The sequence below is a fragment of the Myotis lucifugus genome, unplaced genomic scaffold, assembly GCF_000147115.1.
Source record: "Myotis lucifugus unplaced genomic scaffold, Myoluc2.0 scaffold_599, whole genome shotgun sequence".
NCBI lineage: Eukaryota > Metazoa > Chordata > Mammalia > Chiroptera > Vespertilionidae > Myotis > Myotis lucifugus.
In genome coordinates, this window is record NW_005871647.1 from 299,324 (window position 1) to 316,888 (window position 17,565).

Consider the following 17,565-nt stretch of genomic DNA (forward strand, 5'->3'; position numbering starts at 1 on the left):
AGATGTAGCTGAGACAAACAAGGAAAACATCTGAATGCTCCCTCTCTCCCCCCGGGCACACCTGGCTCGTCATTTCTCACTCCTGCCTCCTGGGTTCCCCTGCTGCAATGCCCTTGTAATGACCTTGTACATCACTGGGATGACCTCTAAGAAACATACATCACAGCCGGACAAACTGTAGATGTTACATGTCCCAGTTTAACAACTGGCTGTTCCCCCGAAACTCCACGTGGACCAAAGCCTGCAGAGTCTTCCGGAAATGCCTGCCGAGCCGGGGGACCACCCGGCCTCTGCCTGGTGAGGCAGCTCCCCGAGGAAGCACAGGGCACTAGGATGCTCTCCAAAGTCGACAGCAGGTTCAAGGACACTGACTGCAGGGGAGGGGCTGACTGTAGGCTCTTCAAAGGCTCACAACCATGTTGCACACACCCCTAAGTCCCTCTTCCTCCCCCAAAACTCCTGTCACCCATGGCCAGTCACGCCCACTGCCAAGCCCCTCGAGGACCCTGCATGGGAAGGGCAGCGAGGCCGAAGGCCGCATCCCTCGTGGGAACATCAAGCCCAGACTCACCCTCTTCCTTCAACGATTGCTTCTTTAAGATGAATATATGAGGCAGGAAATATACCCTTTGGGGAGGAAAAAAAAAGACAGTTTTTATTATCAATATGATGATTGACTGTCAATCAAACAACTGTCCCCAGAAAAGGTGGGGGCGATTGGGTCTCTATTAATTCTGCAAACTTAGGGTACGCCTCATGGAAAAGAGCAAAGAAAACAAAGCATGAACAATGGCAACGCACAGCTTGTGTTTCAATGAGGCTGCTGATCCCTTAGGAAGAAACAGGGTGATGTGTTTGCAAAGACATGATCCCGGAGGGCGGTCCTGTGACGTCTCCACGGGCCGCACCCCGTCTGCACTGCTGACCGGGACGCAGGCCGACCATCAGCCGACTGATGCCCACGTGCAACTTTTGGTGACGGTCTCTGATGGTTCCTGACCTCACAGGGCTGAGATGACCACCGACAGCTGCCTGGCCCACGGAGACCTTCTCAACAGTCTGATCCGGAAACTGGTGCATTTCGCCCAGTCGGCACCAGGGGAGCACGGCTTACAGGGCTCTCCTCTCCTGGGAGAAGCACGCACGTGACCCCACTGAACCCTGAACGGGGCCCAGGAGACAGCGCCTGCAGAGGACACTCAGGGCCGGGCACAGACCAGAAGTGCCAGGAGCCTCACCAAGGAGCGCAGACTCCCCCCTGGAGGGGAACGGAGGGGAGCACTGCAAGGCAGGGCTGGGCCTGGGGCAGCGCCACGCCAGCCGGGCACGGCTTCCTGCGTAAGATTCGGGGCGCGCAGCCGCAACCCACTCAGCGGCACGGGGGCAAGCCCCTGTTGCGGGAGCAGGAGCTTCTGATCGGGTGGCCCTGGCACCTGGCCCCAAAAGGGTCGAACAGGGCATCCAGAAACACAGCACCTGTCGTGCTGGGCACGTGCTCGGCCACCACGATTCCTGCCGACCGGGAACACGGCCGGATTTCATATAAAAAGGAACTATCAGCCCGGCCGGTGTGACTCAGCGGTTGAGCTTCGACCCAGGAACCAAGAGGTCGCCGGTTCGATTCCTTCCAAGTCAGAGCACATGACCGGGTTGCGGGCTGGATCCCCAGTAGGGGCCTTGCAGGAGGCAGCCAATCAACAACTTCCTCTCTCATCAATGTTACTATCTCTCTATCTCACTCCGCCTCTCTCTTTAAAAATCAATAAAAATGTATTTTTTAAAAAGAGACTGGGAATGCCATCTAACCCTTTAAAAATAAATAAATAAGATTTATCGCCGAGAGGGAAGGAGGGGGCAGAAAGACCGCAGTCCGTGTGGTCCAGGATCCTCATCTCTTCCTCACTAAAGCCCTCAGATCAATCGGGGTTGCTCTGGCAGGAAGGCACTCCTATCACAGAAGGGGCATTCATGGACCCCGGCTTCCCCTGGGGAAAGCTATCCCACCACCCAGCCAGTTAAAGGCTGGTCCCAACCTCCAGGCCCCCGGGCACGGGCTGGGTGGGGACCGGCGGCCCAGTCCGAGCTGGCGGGGTGGGTGGGAAGGCCTGGCTGGAGCCGCTGACTTCGGAAGCCGTGGTTACAGGCTCCGGACCGCGAGCGGAGCCCAGCCCAGTCAGGAGATAATGAGAGGCAAGGTTAGGAAAGAGAGGTAAGATGAACCCTCTGTCAAGCATAATTAGGCATGAAAGCACACAGCAGCGAATGCGGCCGGCCTGACCACAGCCGGGAGGACTCCACATCACAGGAGGACACAGGAGAGCCATCCCTGGGTTTACGGAGCTAAGAACAGAGAGGCCGCACAGGACCGAGCGTGGGAGTGGCCGCCACAGCGACCGAGCCGTAATGGTAGGTCTCGGCCTCGGAGGCTCACACACACACCACACGTGCAGACTGCCCAGGGCGCAGAGGCGCCTTCGTCTGCGAGCAACACAGCGGCATAAAACGGGCGTGATTCAGAGAAAAGCAGGCCTGTGTGGGCCTCGCAAATCTATCCATTTGTCATCGGGGATGATACGCCATTGAAAATCGGGGCCGTTCTCCGCTTTCTGTTGCTGCTGTTTTCTGAAGTCCTTCTACCCAGATCGTTCTTTTGCTGAACGAGGATCCAAAATTCTACCAGGAAAAGAAGAGGATTCACGGGTCTATCACAGCCTATCACAGCCCAGCAATTCGCTCGGGGACACGCAGCTGCAGTTCCTACGCACACACACTGGCCAGTCCGCACTGCAGCCCACACAGAGTTTAAGTTCAGAGAAGGAGGCACGAGGAAAAGGTGTAGACAGGCACGACAGGGAACTGATTTCCTCTCCAGGGTGATGTACGGAGGGATGTGCGCTGGGTTCAATAAGAACGACTTACCTTCTTAGACTTTTTCCTTAAGGTGTAACCTCTGTACCAGCCTAAACAAACACAAAGGGGAGAGTTAGTGCAAGGAGGCGTCCTGGGGCCCTGACATCGCTTTGCTGACCCTGGAAGCCACCAGGACTGAACGATCCCAACGCTTTGGGATGTGCGATGGGGCTGCCCGCAGACCGTGCTGGAGGCCTGGGAGGGCCTGAGCGGGCAGCCACCGCTCCTCCCCCGCCATCTGCCACAGGGGCCTGGAGGGCGTCGCTCGAGGCTAAGCAGCACGCTCAGAGGAGGACCCTGTGCCCACTCGGCAGCCTCCTGAGAACGCATCCTCCCGTCCCTCCCTCTGTCTGACTTGCGCTGGGGTCACTGCCAAGCGCTAACGCCGGCATCCTCAGATCAGAGCTGCCCCACAACAGACGTGCCATTGAGAGCGGACTTCCTGCCGCTTCCACGCCGAGGAGCTGGGCCCCAGGGCGGCGACGGACTCACAAAGTGCTTCTGTGGCCAAGGCCCCGACAGGAAGCAGCGGCCCAGGCACCGGCCCAGGCACCGGCCCGACCGCCTCGGGGCCTGGCTCACACTCAAGTCCCCGTCCCTCGGGTGGGGAGGGAAGACAGCACCGAGGGTGGAGGCGGACATAGGGCAGCGGTTGGCAGGATTCCGCACTAAAGGGAAGAGTCCCTTCAAAGCGGGGCCAGGCCTGACCACACCCTCGGCACCGCCCTCGGGCTGAGGGCAGAGGCTGTCCCTGCAAAAGCCCCCAGTCCCCCAGCCCCCCAGCCCCCGAGCCCCCCACGCAGCCTGACGTCAGTGTTTCCTCAGCCCCGTCGCCCTGAGGTCACTTCAGGCCACGCACTCAGCTCACATGCAACTCCGCCCGCAGGAGCCCAAGGACCGGGCCGGAACCCCCGCCGGCCCGGGGAGGTGCGTGCTGGGCCGACCCCCACACGGTGACCACACGCCGGGTTTCAGGCTGCACCGAAGGCAACCCTTAGAAACCGGGGCGTCGGAATTAGCTCAGAAACGGGAAGTGGCCACAGGCAGGAAGCTCGGGCTGGGGGACCGGGGTGGTGGGAAGTGGAGGCGTGGGGGCACCCGGAGGGCAGAGAGTGAAACGTGGGGCCGCCCACAGCAGCGGGAGCCGCGGACCGGGTACCCCGAGACGGCAGGAGTGCACCTCCGCACAGGCAGGAGCAGACGGGGAGCACGACCACACTCACGTCCACGAAAACCAGAGGCACGCCGTCAGAGAAGGACAGGCGCGGACACACCCACTCACACACGGCTGCAGGCTCTCCACGCGGAGGGGGCAGTGAGCGGGCACCTGTCCTCTGCTCGCCTGGCAGAGGCAGCGAATCTTTTAACGGCCTTCCTGAGCACAGCAAACCCGGGGGTTTCCTCCCAGGACCATCGCTAATCCTCCCAGCGCCTGCGCCAGGCACCGCGCTGGCAGAGCTCGGCGGCGGCAGGCAGATCAGACCCAGCCTCTGCCCTCTGAGAGCTCCCAGGCGGAGGGGTCCCTCAGACCAGCAGGAGGCAAAGCCCGAATCTTGCTGCAGCAGAGACTGTGGTTTCATGGAAAGAATAATTCCAAAAAAAGGAGTAATAATAATAACGCCCTGATCTCCGTGCAATGCCTGCGCGTCCCTCGGGGTCAGCATCCAGCCCCTGGGATCCTGATGGCCATGAGTGGGCAGCAGGCCGGGCACGTCCGCGGCCACGCGAGAGTCACTTCCTGAGCCTCTGTGATCTCGGTCAGCCTGGCCCTGGACACTCTAAAGGCAGGGGTGTCCTCCACGACCCCTCACAGCTCCTTCCACCTCCAGGGACCCACACTTCCTTTTCCTGTCCGAGTCCCCAGCCTTCAGAAGCCCGAGACGCAGAAATTAATCATCGCCTGAGGGCAAATTCGTTTTTTGAAACTTAATATAAAGAGCGATCCTTGCGAAATTTTATATTCTCTGGAGCAATCTCAGTAATATCCTGAGAAGGATCACAGAGCGAAAGAAAATCAAATTTGACAAACAGAAATAAATTTTCGTGCAGGAAAAGCGGGAGCAGGGGGGGAAGGAACGCGGGGGAAAGACCGAACCCTCACACGCTGCGTGGAATGCAAACAGAACACGAGGATCGGGCAGAAACACTGTCCCCCTCCGTGTGATGGTAATAACATCGCCGCGTCTCCCGGGGCCCAAACTCCCCCCAGGCGCCTTCCTCCGACCGGGTTCTGACTCAAACCCAAAGGCGGTTTCCAAAATAAGGGGGTTCATTGCCCGTAAAAGGTCTTTACAAAGAGTGGAGGATTCTAAACAAACCCTGGAAGATGCTTTTTAATCTATTTTTTAATATTTTTATTGATTTCAGAGAGGAAGGGAGAGGGACAGAGGGATGGAAAGAAACATCTATGATGAGAGAGAATCATGGATCGGCTGCCTCCTGCACGCCCCACACTGGGGATCGAGCACGAAACCCAAGCCTGTGCCCTGACTGGGAATTGAACCCTGACCTCCTGGTTCATAGGTCGACGCTCAACCACTGAACCACACCTCCAGGCAAAACGTGGAAGAGTGGCTAGCCGAGGGTTTGGCTAAACGCAATCTGAAAGCAACTTTGCTGCTGAAACGTTCAGTTTTCATCGCTCCTTTTGGTTCCTTTGCTATTTGGGAGCCACCCCTTCGAGCAGGACATAAAGCCGCCAACCACTCAAACTCGATCTTACCAAACTCCCCGATGTGAAGAAGGTAAAAGTCGAGCCTGACACTGCTTCTCTTCTGTGCAACAGTAACCACAGTGCCAGCTAATCTACAAGACACTCCACAAGGAAAACAATGGTCTGGGGAACCAGGGCCTGGGCCACCCCCCAGCACCCGCTCATCTCTGGGGTAACCGGAGCCGCCGCCCCCTGGGCCCCGCCCCGCGTGGCTCTGACCGTCTCTGTTGCTCCTCAGAAAACGGGGTCACGGATTTAAAAAAGAAAAGTAAGAACCGACAAGGCTGGTTCCCCTGAGGATGTTACTGACAGATCGAAGCGAGAGCATAGAAAAGTCTCCATTCCCATCACACACCTCAAAACAGTGACTTAAATACTAACCTATCTTAATGTATTTTTTAAAATTTTTTCAGTTAGTATCATGCATCTGCAAAAAAGGAACCAATGAGGTGTGTTTTTTTGTTTTGTTTTGCATGAAAACAGTTTTTTCAACAAAAAAAATTTTAGAGGTTTAAAAAAAAAAGGCATTTTTTTTTACCCTGGCTGGGTAGCTCACTTGGTTGGAGCATCGTCCTAATACGCCAGAGTTGCAGTTTCAGGGCCCATACAAGAATCAGTACACTGAATAAAGGGAATTTTCCGTTTTAATTTCATCTTCATAAAGCCTTCATCAAATAACGAACAGCCTTACTACTGTCCTTACCTGGCCATGCGCCACGCAAGAAAGCCCACCGCAGGAGGAAGGCGCGAGTACGCGCGCTTGCGTGACCAGGGAACGCTATGCCCACGGGCACTGGGAAGCCCGCCAAGTGCCCGAACAGCACGAGAAGGGACGCCCGCTGGATACGCACCTTCGTACGTCTCTAAGATGTGCACGGTGTCTCCGATCTGCAAGGAAAGCTCGTCCACTCCCCGGGCGTCGTAGTTGTAAAAGGCTGTGGAGGAGAAAAGGGGGAGACGTCAGTGGGGGTGGAAAGGCCGATGCTGCTTTTTTAAACATTAACACACGTTCCGCCTTTGCCTGGATCCTTCTCGCCGACACCCACCAGAGTAGCCTTTTCTTTCAAGAGACAAATATAAAGGCTCATCATTTACGTAGGAGAAATGCATCACTGCTCGGGGTACCAGACAACAATTAAGTGATTTTTTTTTAAATATATTTTTATTGATTTTTTACAGAGAGGAAGGGAGAGAGATAGAGAGCTAGAAACATCGATGAGAGAGAAACATCGATCAGCTGCCTCCTGCACATCTCCTACTGGGGATGTGTCCGCAACCCAGGTACATGCCCTTGACCAGAATCGAACCTGGGACCCTTCAGTCCGCAGGCCGACGCTCTATCCACTGAGCCAAACCGGTTTCGGTGATTAAGTGATTTTTTTTATTGTGGTAAAATATACATGATGTAAAAGTTGCCTTCTTAACCATGTTTAAGTGTACAGTTTAGTGGCCTTCGTTAACAGTCCAGTGTTGTGCTACCATCACCACTATCAATTTCCAAATCTTTCTCATCGCAGCAAACAAGAAATCCCGTGCCCAGTCAGCAACTGCTCGCCACCCTCCCCCCCCCACCCCCCGCTGCCACCCCGATAACCTGGCGACGAGCTACCTCACATAAATGGAATCATACAAGATTGCCCCCTTTGTGCCTCCTTTCTTGCGCTTACCATGCTTTCAAGGTTCCTACACGTTGTACCTTGTCTCGGGACATGATTCTTTTTATGGCTGAATAACATTTATAATAGGAAGAAAACTGGGGATCCTGTCAGCATTCTAATTATCACTTGGTGGACTATCTTACATTTCCATTAACACGTGTTTTCATCAGATGACTTCTTCCTAACTATGGACTGAAAACTCAGGAAACCAAATTGGTGTTAAACACATCCTATAACCAAAGCTGACAGTAAGAGCTACGTTACGCTCAAATACGCAAACGTACGTCCAGCATTAAGAGAAGACCCGGAGCGCTGGCCATCCGACACGTCTCTAAAACCCCAAGTCCCCATCCCGACGTGAGGCAGTGCCTACTCCTGCAGATGAGCACCCGAAAGAGCGACACCATGAAATGCAGGCCACACATGCACTCACACGTCAGGGGGTAAAAGAGCTGTCACGGCGAACAAAAGACGTTAGGAAGTGTCTGAGACCCAGAAATCATTCACTTCGCCGGCTCTCGATTTAAAAACCAGTCAGTGATGTCCCTCCTTCGCAACGGTTCCACCTAAAAAGATGTCGGGCTCCACGGAAAACCCACCTCCAAGTGCCCGATCAACTTCTCGTCCATCCATCCCGCACGCCCGCCAGACTAGGCTCCGTAAGAGGCACCTTTCCTGTGTCCATCCCTAAACTCCCCTTGTTCGTATCATGTGCGTGCCAACTCCCCCGGCAAGCATGGTGCGCCCCCAGCACCTGACCACCTCACCTCGCTTCCCACCTGAGAGAAAGAAGCCAGCCCCTCCCACACCTGTGTGCACCAAGGTACCCTCCCCTTGCCATCTGGGTTGCCCCTCCTCCCCCTGGTGCCACCTCTTCCGCAAAGCCAGGTCCAAGTATGTTTGCTCTTTTTTTTTTAATTTAATCCTCACCCAAGGATATTTTTCCCATTGATTTTTTTAGAGAGAGTGGAAGAGAGGGGGAGGGGAGAGAGAGAAACATGGATTGCTTGCCTCCTGCTTGCGCCCCGACTGGGGCCAGGAATTGAACCTGCAACTGAGGTACGTGCCCTTGACCGGGAGTTGAACCTGGGACCCTTCGGTCCTATGGCTGATGCTCTAAGCACTGAGCCAAGCTGGCCAGGGCTATGTTTGCTCTTTTAACCCCTTCTCCAAACATCCCAGCCCCACAGCACATGGGTCCCTGCTATCAGCTCCACCACGGAGGCCCCGACTGTGACAGCAGTCCCAACTCACAGCCCAGGCGGCCTCCCTGGCTCTCATGCTCCTGGCATCGGAGCCAGACAATGTGCAGGGGACGCCTCTGCCCGAGAAACTGGCGACCCCCAGCAAATGCCCCCCCTCTCGGCTGTCAGCTCCCCGCGACCCCCAGCAAATGCCCCCCCTCACCGCTGTCAGCTCCCCGCCTGCAGAGTGAGGACCTGGATGCCTACACCTCACAGGGTGGATGCATGTTGTGCCTCAAAGTCACACCACAGCCGGACCTGGCAACGTGGCGCAGTGGCGGCCCCGCAGCGAGCACGCAGTGCGTGGCCAGGGCTCTCGCTGTGGTCGGAGTTTTTGTTTTTACTGCAGTAAAGGCTTCTATTGCTACCAGAATCCTTTTTATATTTTTTAAATATATATTTTTATTAATTTCAGAGAGGAAGAGAGAAGGAGAGGGAGAGAGAGAAACATCAATGATGAGAGGGAATCATTGATTGGCTGCCTCCTGCACACCCCACAGGGATGGAGCCCACAACCCCAGCATGTGCCCTGTCCAGGAATCAAACCATGACCCCTAGTTCATAGATCGCCGCTCAACCGCTGAGCCATGCTGGTGGGGCCCAGAATTCTTTTTTAAAAGCCAGAGCCGGCACACTGGCACATGTTTGTAGAAATGCTATCACAGCTAAAGCCATGTACATGCAGAAAATTCCACTTTCACAGGGATTTTCCTATATGTTCACCAAAATTCATAAAAATTTAATGTCCTCCACTGACGTAAACGGTTATTAACAGTTATGCAGGTTTATTTAGCATTTTATGGTGAATCTTTTACAGGAAATAATTGCACCAGGTACAGCAAGCTCAGAGCATATGCCAGCCCGTCCCAGATTGGCATAACCGTATTCCCAAGCCTGGAGGGGCCATAAATGCATTTAGCACCGCCTGAACAGCATCCCTGCCAGCGTGCCAATGCGGTATAGACGTGGAAAAACAACACGTCAAAAAGAATAAAAACGAAACCAAACGAACGCACCCACTGTAAGTGCATCCGGGCCCGTGTGAGTCTGTACGGCACACACAGAAGACTGGGAGCACCTGCCTCCCTCTCTGAAGTAGGCAGACCCCAGCCGCTGAGAAATTCTCACACGTGAATACAGAACTTTCCTCTTTAACTGAGATATGAGCCTAAGACCCCTGCTTTATGGATGAAGGAAAAAGGGCCTCCGAGGGAGTATGCATGTAACCCCAAATTACATAGAAGAGCTTAAGGCCACAACACAAGCTGCCGAGCCGTAACCCCAAATTACATAGAAGAGCTTAAGGCCACAACACTGGCTGCCCAGCCGTAACCCCAGATGACACAGCAGAGCTTAGGGCTACAACGCAGGCTGCCCAGTCCCCAGCCTCTGTCCTTAGATTCACTGCCCAAGCACTCCTCTATTAAAGCCAAAATAAAGACTCAACTTTCGCCCGACCGGCGTGGCTCAGTGATGGAGCGTCAGCCTATGAAGCAGGAGGTCACAGTTCGATTCCCAGTTAAGGGCACATGCCCAGGTTGCGGGCACGATCCCTAGTTTGGAGGCAGCCAATCAATGATTCTCTCTCATCGTTGATGTTTCTATCTCTCTCTCTCCCTCTTCCTTCCTCTCTGAAATAAAATGTATATGTGTATATTTTTAAAAAACAAAACTCTAAGATTATTGGACAAGGGAGTGGGAGTAAGGGGGAAGTGTGGTAGGTAGCACAATGGCCCCCAAAGTCATCCACGTCCGAATCCCCAGACGCTGCCAGGATGGGACCTTTCATGGTGGCTGTGAGGAGGTGAAGGGCCTTGAGGTGGGGGTGCCAGTCCTGGATGACCCACCTGAGCCCAGTGTAACCTCAAGGTCCGTGAAAGTGGGAGTCGGGGGGCCAGAGTCAGAGAGAGGAGACGTGGTGACGGCAGGCGAAGTCAACGTGAGCAAGGAGGGGGCCGCCTGCAGGAAGAACACCACATGGACCCCCCAGAGGCTCCAGAAGGAAGCGGCCCCGCCCGCTCGGGGTCAGGACTCTGACCTCCAGAACTGTGAGCTCAGAAGCGTGTGCTGTGGAAGCCCCTGAAGCTGTGGGGTTGGTCCCAGCAGCAACAGGAAAGCAGGCAGGGAGGTGTGTGACAAGCAGCGCAAGTGAGACCCCTGCAGGCGTCTGACTCGGACAAGTCTGTGACCGGGGTGCCCCAATTCTTGGGGTGATAGAAAAATGAGGAACAACGTTATTTCTTAAATAAACGCAAAAGTGTTCCATGGAAAAGGCTATTCCTTGTGCTGATTCCTTGACCTGTCGGAGCTGCCGCTTTCTGGGGAGGAAGGGCAGGGACGAGAAAGTGTGGCAGCGACCTCGCCTGGGGGAGGGCGATGAAGATGGATGGCATCTGGGTTTTCAATGTCTTCCCTTGACTGAAGCGCAAAGATGGCGGCCTCTTTGCCAGGCGCCCAACTTACCGTCTTTATTTTTGTGATCAGTTGAGATCTGAGAACAGCTCCACGAGAGAATATGTCCATCCACCCCTTGGAGAGCGTGGCATTCACCACCTCTGTCTGGTGAGCTGCGTGTCTAAGGATTCCTCCTCCTCAAATCCCCTCACCCTTCTAACAGCCTGGCTAGAGACGGCGGCCGGGGCCCACCTGCACGGCCAGGGGAGCGTCTCAATCCCGGACTGCAGACTCCGGGCGGAGCTGGACTTGTTGCTCGTGTGCAGCGTGACCCAGGAAAGGGTGTGGCGATAAACCAGCACGGAGGCTCTTTCCCAGGATGTGCTGTTTTCTGTTTCCGGAAGAGCCAGCAGCAGCCCTGGATCCTTTTTTCCCAAACTTCTGCCCACGGAGCTCACATGCACCAGAGATGTGAAGAGGGAAAGGCCTGGCCCCTGCTCCATCTGCTCACCCTGTAAATGCCACCCAGGGGTGTAAGGAAAGACCTGCAGCTCACCAATCACAGAGGGGGCTTCCACGTGCACCCATATTGCTAACAGTACTGACGGTGAGGGTGCCACGAATGACGCTGCTGCGGCTGATGGGGTGATGGCGGAACCCCAGGAATGATGTGAAGGTGGTGATGGTGATGGTGATGGTGATGGTGATGGTGATTCTGATGATGAGGATAGTGATGAGGGGGAGTGAGAACAGTAATGGTAATGGAAGTGATGATGGTGGTGATAATGATGGTGATGGTGGTCATGGTGAGGATGGTGATGGTGATTATGATAATGATGGTGATTATGATGATGGTGGTAATGATAGTGATGGTGGTGATAGTGCTGGTGATGGTGATTATGATGATAATGATGGTGATGATGGTGATGGTGGTGATGGTGGTGATGGTGGTGGTCATGATGATGGTGATGGTGAGGATGGTGATAATAATGATGATAATGATACTGACAGTGCTGCTGCTATGGTACTGGCTGACATTTACTGAGTATATTCCATGGGCTAGGCATTGAGGTAAGTGCTTCACATGCTCAGATTAATTTAATCCTCACAAGAGTCCTGTGAAGTGGACACAGAGTTTTCCCCATTTCCCTCATCAGAGTTTCCAGCAGCTTAGAGTCTGCCCAGGTGTGAGCAGTCAGTGGAGGGGCTGTATGGCGCCAGAGGCCACAGTGATAGCCCTGCACAGTCTCATCTTCAATCCTCGGCCAGAGTCAGTCATCTCTGGGCCTCAGATTGACCTCCTGATGGCAAAGGACAACATCCAGCTTGACGTTGCCTGACAGGCAAACAGGTCCGTGCAGTCCTAAAGTCCACCAACGTCTAAAGCCTGGTGCTAATGACGTCTCATTCCTTACACAGAAAAACCCGAGTTGGGAGTCATTCCAGAAATGCAAGGTTGGTTTGACCTCCGAAAAGCAATCAATATAATTCAACCACATTAACAGAGTAAAGGATAAAAAAATAATCACCTGATCATCTCAATGGGTGCAGAAAAAGGATTTGAGGAAATTTAATTCCCTTTGGAGAAAAATAATAAGACCTACTTGACTACTTTGACATTAGGAAAAAAACACTACAAGCCATCACAGATTTAACAGAGTCCTACAGAGAGGAGTGTGACTTGCTCGAGCTGGCACAGGGAATTCAGCAGCCCTGGGACCCAGGTGTTTCTTTCAGACTGTCTCCACCACCCCACTGTGCCTGGCCCACATCGTCACCATCTCTCACTGAAATGAAAAATAACATTTTGGCTGGTCTCCCAGCTCAATTTATACTAACTGTATAAACGCTCTTCTCTCCATCACCAGAGTTATCTTCTTTAATTCTGGCTCTAAAACACTGCACCATTTCCCTTCACTTTCTCATTAGTGGCTAAATTCTCCAGCTCAGCATTCAGAATCCTAGGTGGTCTGACTTCAACCCACCTTTCCAATCTCATCTCTCTCCCCACCCCACCTCCCCTCACCCCAGGGCCTGCTATAAGCCACTCCACACTCTGGGAAGGCCCCTCCTCCTGTACCTCTGGAGACCCCTCCTGTCTGCCAGGCCTGCCTTTAATTTCACCTCCTGCAGATCCTCACTGAATTCTGACTTTCTCCCTCAACCCAAACCAGGTACATGCACACCTGAATTAATTGCCCACTGCCAACCTTCACTATAAGCGCTGTGACATCCCACAGCCCTGGAGAGCTGCTTATCTCTCTATTGCCTCTAGACCAGCGGTTCTCAACCTGTGGGTCGCGTCCCTTTTGGGGGTCCAACGACCCTTTCACAGGGGTCGCCTAAGACCACAGGAAAACACATATATAATTACATATTGATTTTGTGATGAATCACTATGCTTTCATTATGTTCAATTTGTAACAATGAAAATACATCCTGCATATCAGATATTTACATGACGATTCATAACAGTAGCAAAATTACAGTTATGAAGTAGCAACCAAAATAATTTATGGTTGGGGGTCACCACAACATGAGGAACTGTATTAAAGGGCCGCGGCATTAGGAAGGTTGAGAACCACTGCTCTAGACCAGCGGTCACCAACCTTTCGGACCCCACGGACCACCGGTTGGCAACCGCTGCTCTAGACCAAACTCCTTGGGGAGGGCAAACACTGATTCATCACTGGATTTTCCACATGCCTTGCGGGCACTCAACAAAAATTCACTGAATTTGACCAGATCACAACATATTCCTATGTGTAAGGTTGGTGATGGAGTGAAAGCAAAAACTGTATCATTTGCTGCCCTTCAAAATGATCTTGTCCTTTACAGAAAGATCTAGGAGACCAAGATTCTTTCATCAATACGAAAGAGAGACACAAGATGCGCTGTCCAGGCCCTGGTTTGGTCTCTCCCATGTAACGAGATAACCGGCCTTCAGCGCTCAAACCTCCTGGAAGCGCCCAAGGTGCGAGCCTGACCCCAAGTCCCTCCTGGCGTCTGCTGGGCGCCGTTCCTCCAACCCAGGCCCATCCTCCTGAAACGTGACTTCAGGATGGCAGGCAGCAATTTAAAAGTTAATTCGTTCTTTTAAAAAGTCAGTTTGTGAAAATGAATTGCTCTGTCTGTGATCTCATTCGCTCTGTCTTGCCTTCAGTTGGAAAAAAGTGGCCAATAGCACCCATCTCTCAGGGCTGGGGAAACGCAGCCCCCCCGCACTCCACCCCCCACCCCCTGCCAAGGAGACAGGCAGGGGGCGTGCCCTGTCAGTGCCACTCCTGGCTTCCTTCTAAAGGGCTGTCCTCTGCTGTTCCCAGGTCCATGAGGCCTACACAAGCTTATCTCGTCCCGGCCAATACACCCTCCGCAGGGCTGGGGTCAGAGGACAGCGGAGCGCAGTGCTGCCCGGGGAGGGAAGTCGGCCACAGCCGTGTCTCTGAGGAACAAGCCTTTCACACACTGGCCGCACCCGGCAAACTCAGATTGTACAGACGCCCTTCTGGGTGTGCACCCAAAGGACTCAGGGCGGGACTTGGATAGATGTTTGCACAACGTGTGCAGAGCGGCAGCGTCACAGTAGCTACGCGGTGGAAGCAGCCGGAGTCCATGGGCAGGTGAATGTCAGCACAATAGGGCCTATGCCCAGATGAAAGCCATCCAGCCTTCAGGAGGGATCTGACCCGCCCGTGCTGCCTGGAGGGCATGGCGCTCCGTGAAATAAGCCAGACACAGGCCAGGCATTGTGCACGTCCACGCACAGGGAGGACCGGAATAGCCATGTCCACAGGGACGGACAGAAAGCAAGGCGGTGACCGCCAAAGGCGCAGGGGAGGGGCACGGGGAGTTAATGTTTAATGGGTGTAACAACAACAACTAATATTTCATGGGTGGAGCGTTTCAGTGGGGAAGACGGAAAGTTCTAGAGGTGGGTGGCTGCACACAACATGCATGTGCTTCACGGCACAGAACCGGTCACCTGGCAGTGCGTAAGCAGCTCACTTTACAGGACATCTGTTTACCATGATAATAAATAAGATGCAATGGCTCAGTGGCTAGAGCGTCAGCCCTAGGACTGAAGGGTCCCAGGTCCGATTCTGGTCAAGGGCAGGTACCTCGATTGCAGGTTCCTCCTGGCCCTGGTTGGACCCATGCGGGAGGCAACCAATGGATGTGTCTCTCTCACATCGATGTTTCTCTCTGTCTCTCCCCGTCCTGTCCATCAATGGGCAAATCAATGGGAAAATATCCTCGGGTGAGGATTCACACACACAAAAAAAAGATGCAATGGATATAGGAAAGGCTGGTAAAGTAAATTGAGGAAAGTTCCTTATGGGTTTAGCATCTCCTTGACTGTGATGGAAACACTCAATGGTTCCACATACAGGGAGAGAGAGAGAGAATGAGAGAGAGAGAGAGAGAAACCCACATTTCTAACAAGGATACCACTTTCAAATGCACAAAGTCACTCCTGCGGGTTCCTATCTTTCTTTCTTAGGAATAGAGAGCTTGTTTCTCTGCCAATACAATCCCCCGAGGCAGAACTTCCTGCAACATCTGGGTATTAGAATCAAGGAACTCATCTAAATAATTAAAGAGAGGGAGCAGGGCACAGTAAGATAAGTAACATCCTCTGTTATTCAACAGTCTCTTTGCCTTTTGGACGGAACAGGTGGGAGGAATGGTGGAGATAAATGTGAAAAGAAATATGTAAAAGAGTCTTTTCTCAAATTCTAATTGAAGTGATAGACACAATTCAATGATATTTTAATATCTTCCCTCAGAACAAAATAGCACCGTATGCCTTATTCACAACTAGCCAGAAGGTCAAGGTGCCCAAAACATGCAGGTTTCTTAGGAAATACACTGGGTGGTGGGTGAATGCTGGCTTTATGGTTTTCCGTGACGGGGAAAATGAGAGTCTGCTTTCAACACTCTTTGTCTTTCATCAGGTCAGGGCTGGGCGAGAAAGCCACTGCCCTCATTATTGACAGTCTTTGCAAATCCGCCCACAAACAAGAAAAGCCTTAGCTGACCTGAAAATGACCTCTTTTCGCGCTTAATTGTGTGCAGCAGCAGAGGGGTGTAGAGCTGAGATAGGGGGAAAGATCCGATCTCTTTAATCATCCTCCTCTAGGTAGAAAAAGTAGTGCAGTTTAGGAGAACACATGCTGGTAGCCAGAACCATACGGCCACCGCCACCCCCAGGCAGGGCACTCCGCAAGGACCAGGGGGCTGGGCGTGCAAAGCCTACCCTCTGGGCGGCTGGGACACAGACCAGCCAGCCAGGCGGGTGTGAGCGCAGTGGTCCCACACCCAGGGGCGGTCCCCTGAGGCTCCAGGTGCGGACCTGGGCAGCCAGGACCTGCTGAATGCTGGATGCGAGGCAGGTCTTACTGTCTCTGCTTTAAACCAGGCCAGGACTCGCCCTGCCCCCCACTGGTCAGACTGGTTCTTCCTGAAGGGCACCTTGAGCAGGGGCACAGTGAGCACTGGCACCTGGTTCAGTCCCGGTGTGGGGGCGTGCAAGAGGCAGCCAATCAATGATTCTCTCTCATCACTGATGTTTCTATCTCTCTCTCCCCTTCTCCTTTCCTCTCTGAAATCAATAAAAATATATTAAAAAAACAAAAAATTAAAAAAAAGAGTCTCCATCGACAGGCGAATGGATAAACAATATGTGGTTTACACACAGGATGGAACGCTCTTCAGTCTAAAAATGGGAATGAAGTCTGACACCTACTACAACGTGGATGGACCCTGAGGACACTGCGCTAAGTGAAATAAGCAGCCACAGGACAGATACGGGATGACCCCACCTCCGTGAGGTACCCTGAGTAGTAAAACTCAATGGGACAGAAGGTGGAGAGGTGGTACCCAGGGGCTGGGGGACTCAGTGTTTAATGGGGAGAGTTTCAGTTTTGCCAGATGAGAAACATCTAGAGATGGATGGTAGTGACAGCTGTGCAATACTGTCACTGTCCTGACGCCACTGAACTGTACACCTAGAAATGCCCAGAACGGATCATTTGATGTTATGCATATTTTACCAGGATTTAAAAGAGAAAAAGAAGTCAGTGCATGGGGCTGTGTGGCCACAGGTCTCAGGCCTGCGGATCTGACTGCGGCTTTAAGATTTCACGTCTAGAACGAGGCGCCCATTCTGCAAGGGTGGGGCTCCCCCGGCCGAGCCCAGGCCAAGCCTGAAGAGCTGTGTGATATTTTAATAGTCATTTCAATTGACTACAAAAATACAGAGTCATGTCATAAAATTGCTTTTGCAGCGTGGTTGAAATACTTAGCGAGATGAGCAATGCTTAGCGAGAGGCTGTGAAACCTATTTGCTTGCTTATAGAGTTGCTGCTGAATAGGACAAAAGCAGAAGATGATAAAAGGCAGGCAGCAGAGATTCCACCCAGCAAACGCAGCCACGACGGGCCTGCCATGATCCTCAGCTAGCAGGACCCGCTCAGGCTCTTTCTGAACGCGTTGAGCAAAAAACTGACCCTCTCTCTACTATTTGTTCCTCTGTTTCACTTTCAATGTTTAAAGCTCCACCAGATTGGATATCAGCACACACTCATTTCCCTGCAAGTCCCTTGCTGCTGCATCTGACCCGCCCCAGGGTGCTCTAGAGCAGCGT

General features: G+C 53.1%; 1 protein-coding gene across 1 annotated transcript in view; it reads right to left on the reverse strand.

Annotated features, from left to right (window-relative positions):
* The window catches only part of LOC102416933 (dedicator of cytokinesis protein 1), a 110,922-nt gene that overhangs the window by 77,685 nt on the left and 15,672 nt on the right, over positions 1-17,565 (reverse strand). Inside the window, exons 2-7 of the mRNA XM_023745882.1 lie at positions 11,517-11,634; positions 11,172-11,431; positions 10,254-10,372; positions 6,475-6,558; positions 2,920-2,960; positions 572-627 (exon numbers count right to left, since the gene is read on the reverse strand). Of these exons, the coding sequence (XP_023601650.1) occupies positions 572-627; positions 2,920-2,960; positions 6,475-6,558; positions 10,254-10,372; positions 11,172-11,431; positions 11,517-11,634 (678 nt within the window). The remainder of the gene's footprint in view (positions 1-571; positions 628-2,919; positions 2,961-6,474; positions 6,559-10,253; positions 10,373-11,171; positions 11,432-11,516; positions 11,635-17,565) is intronic.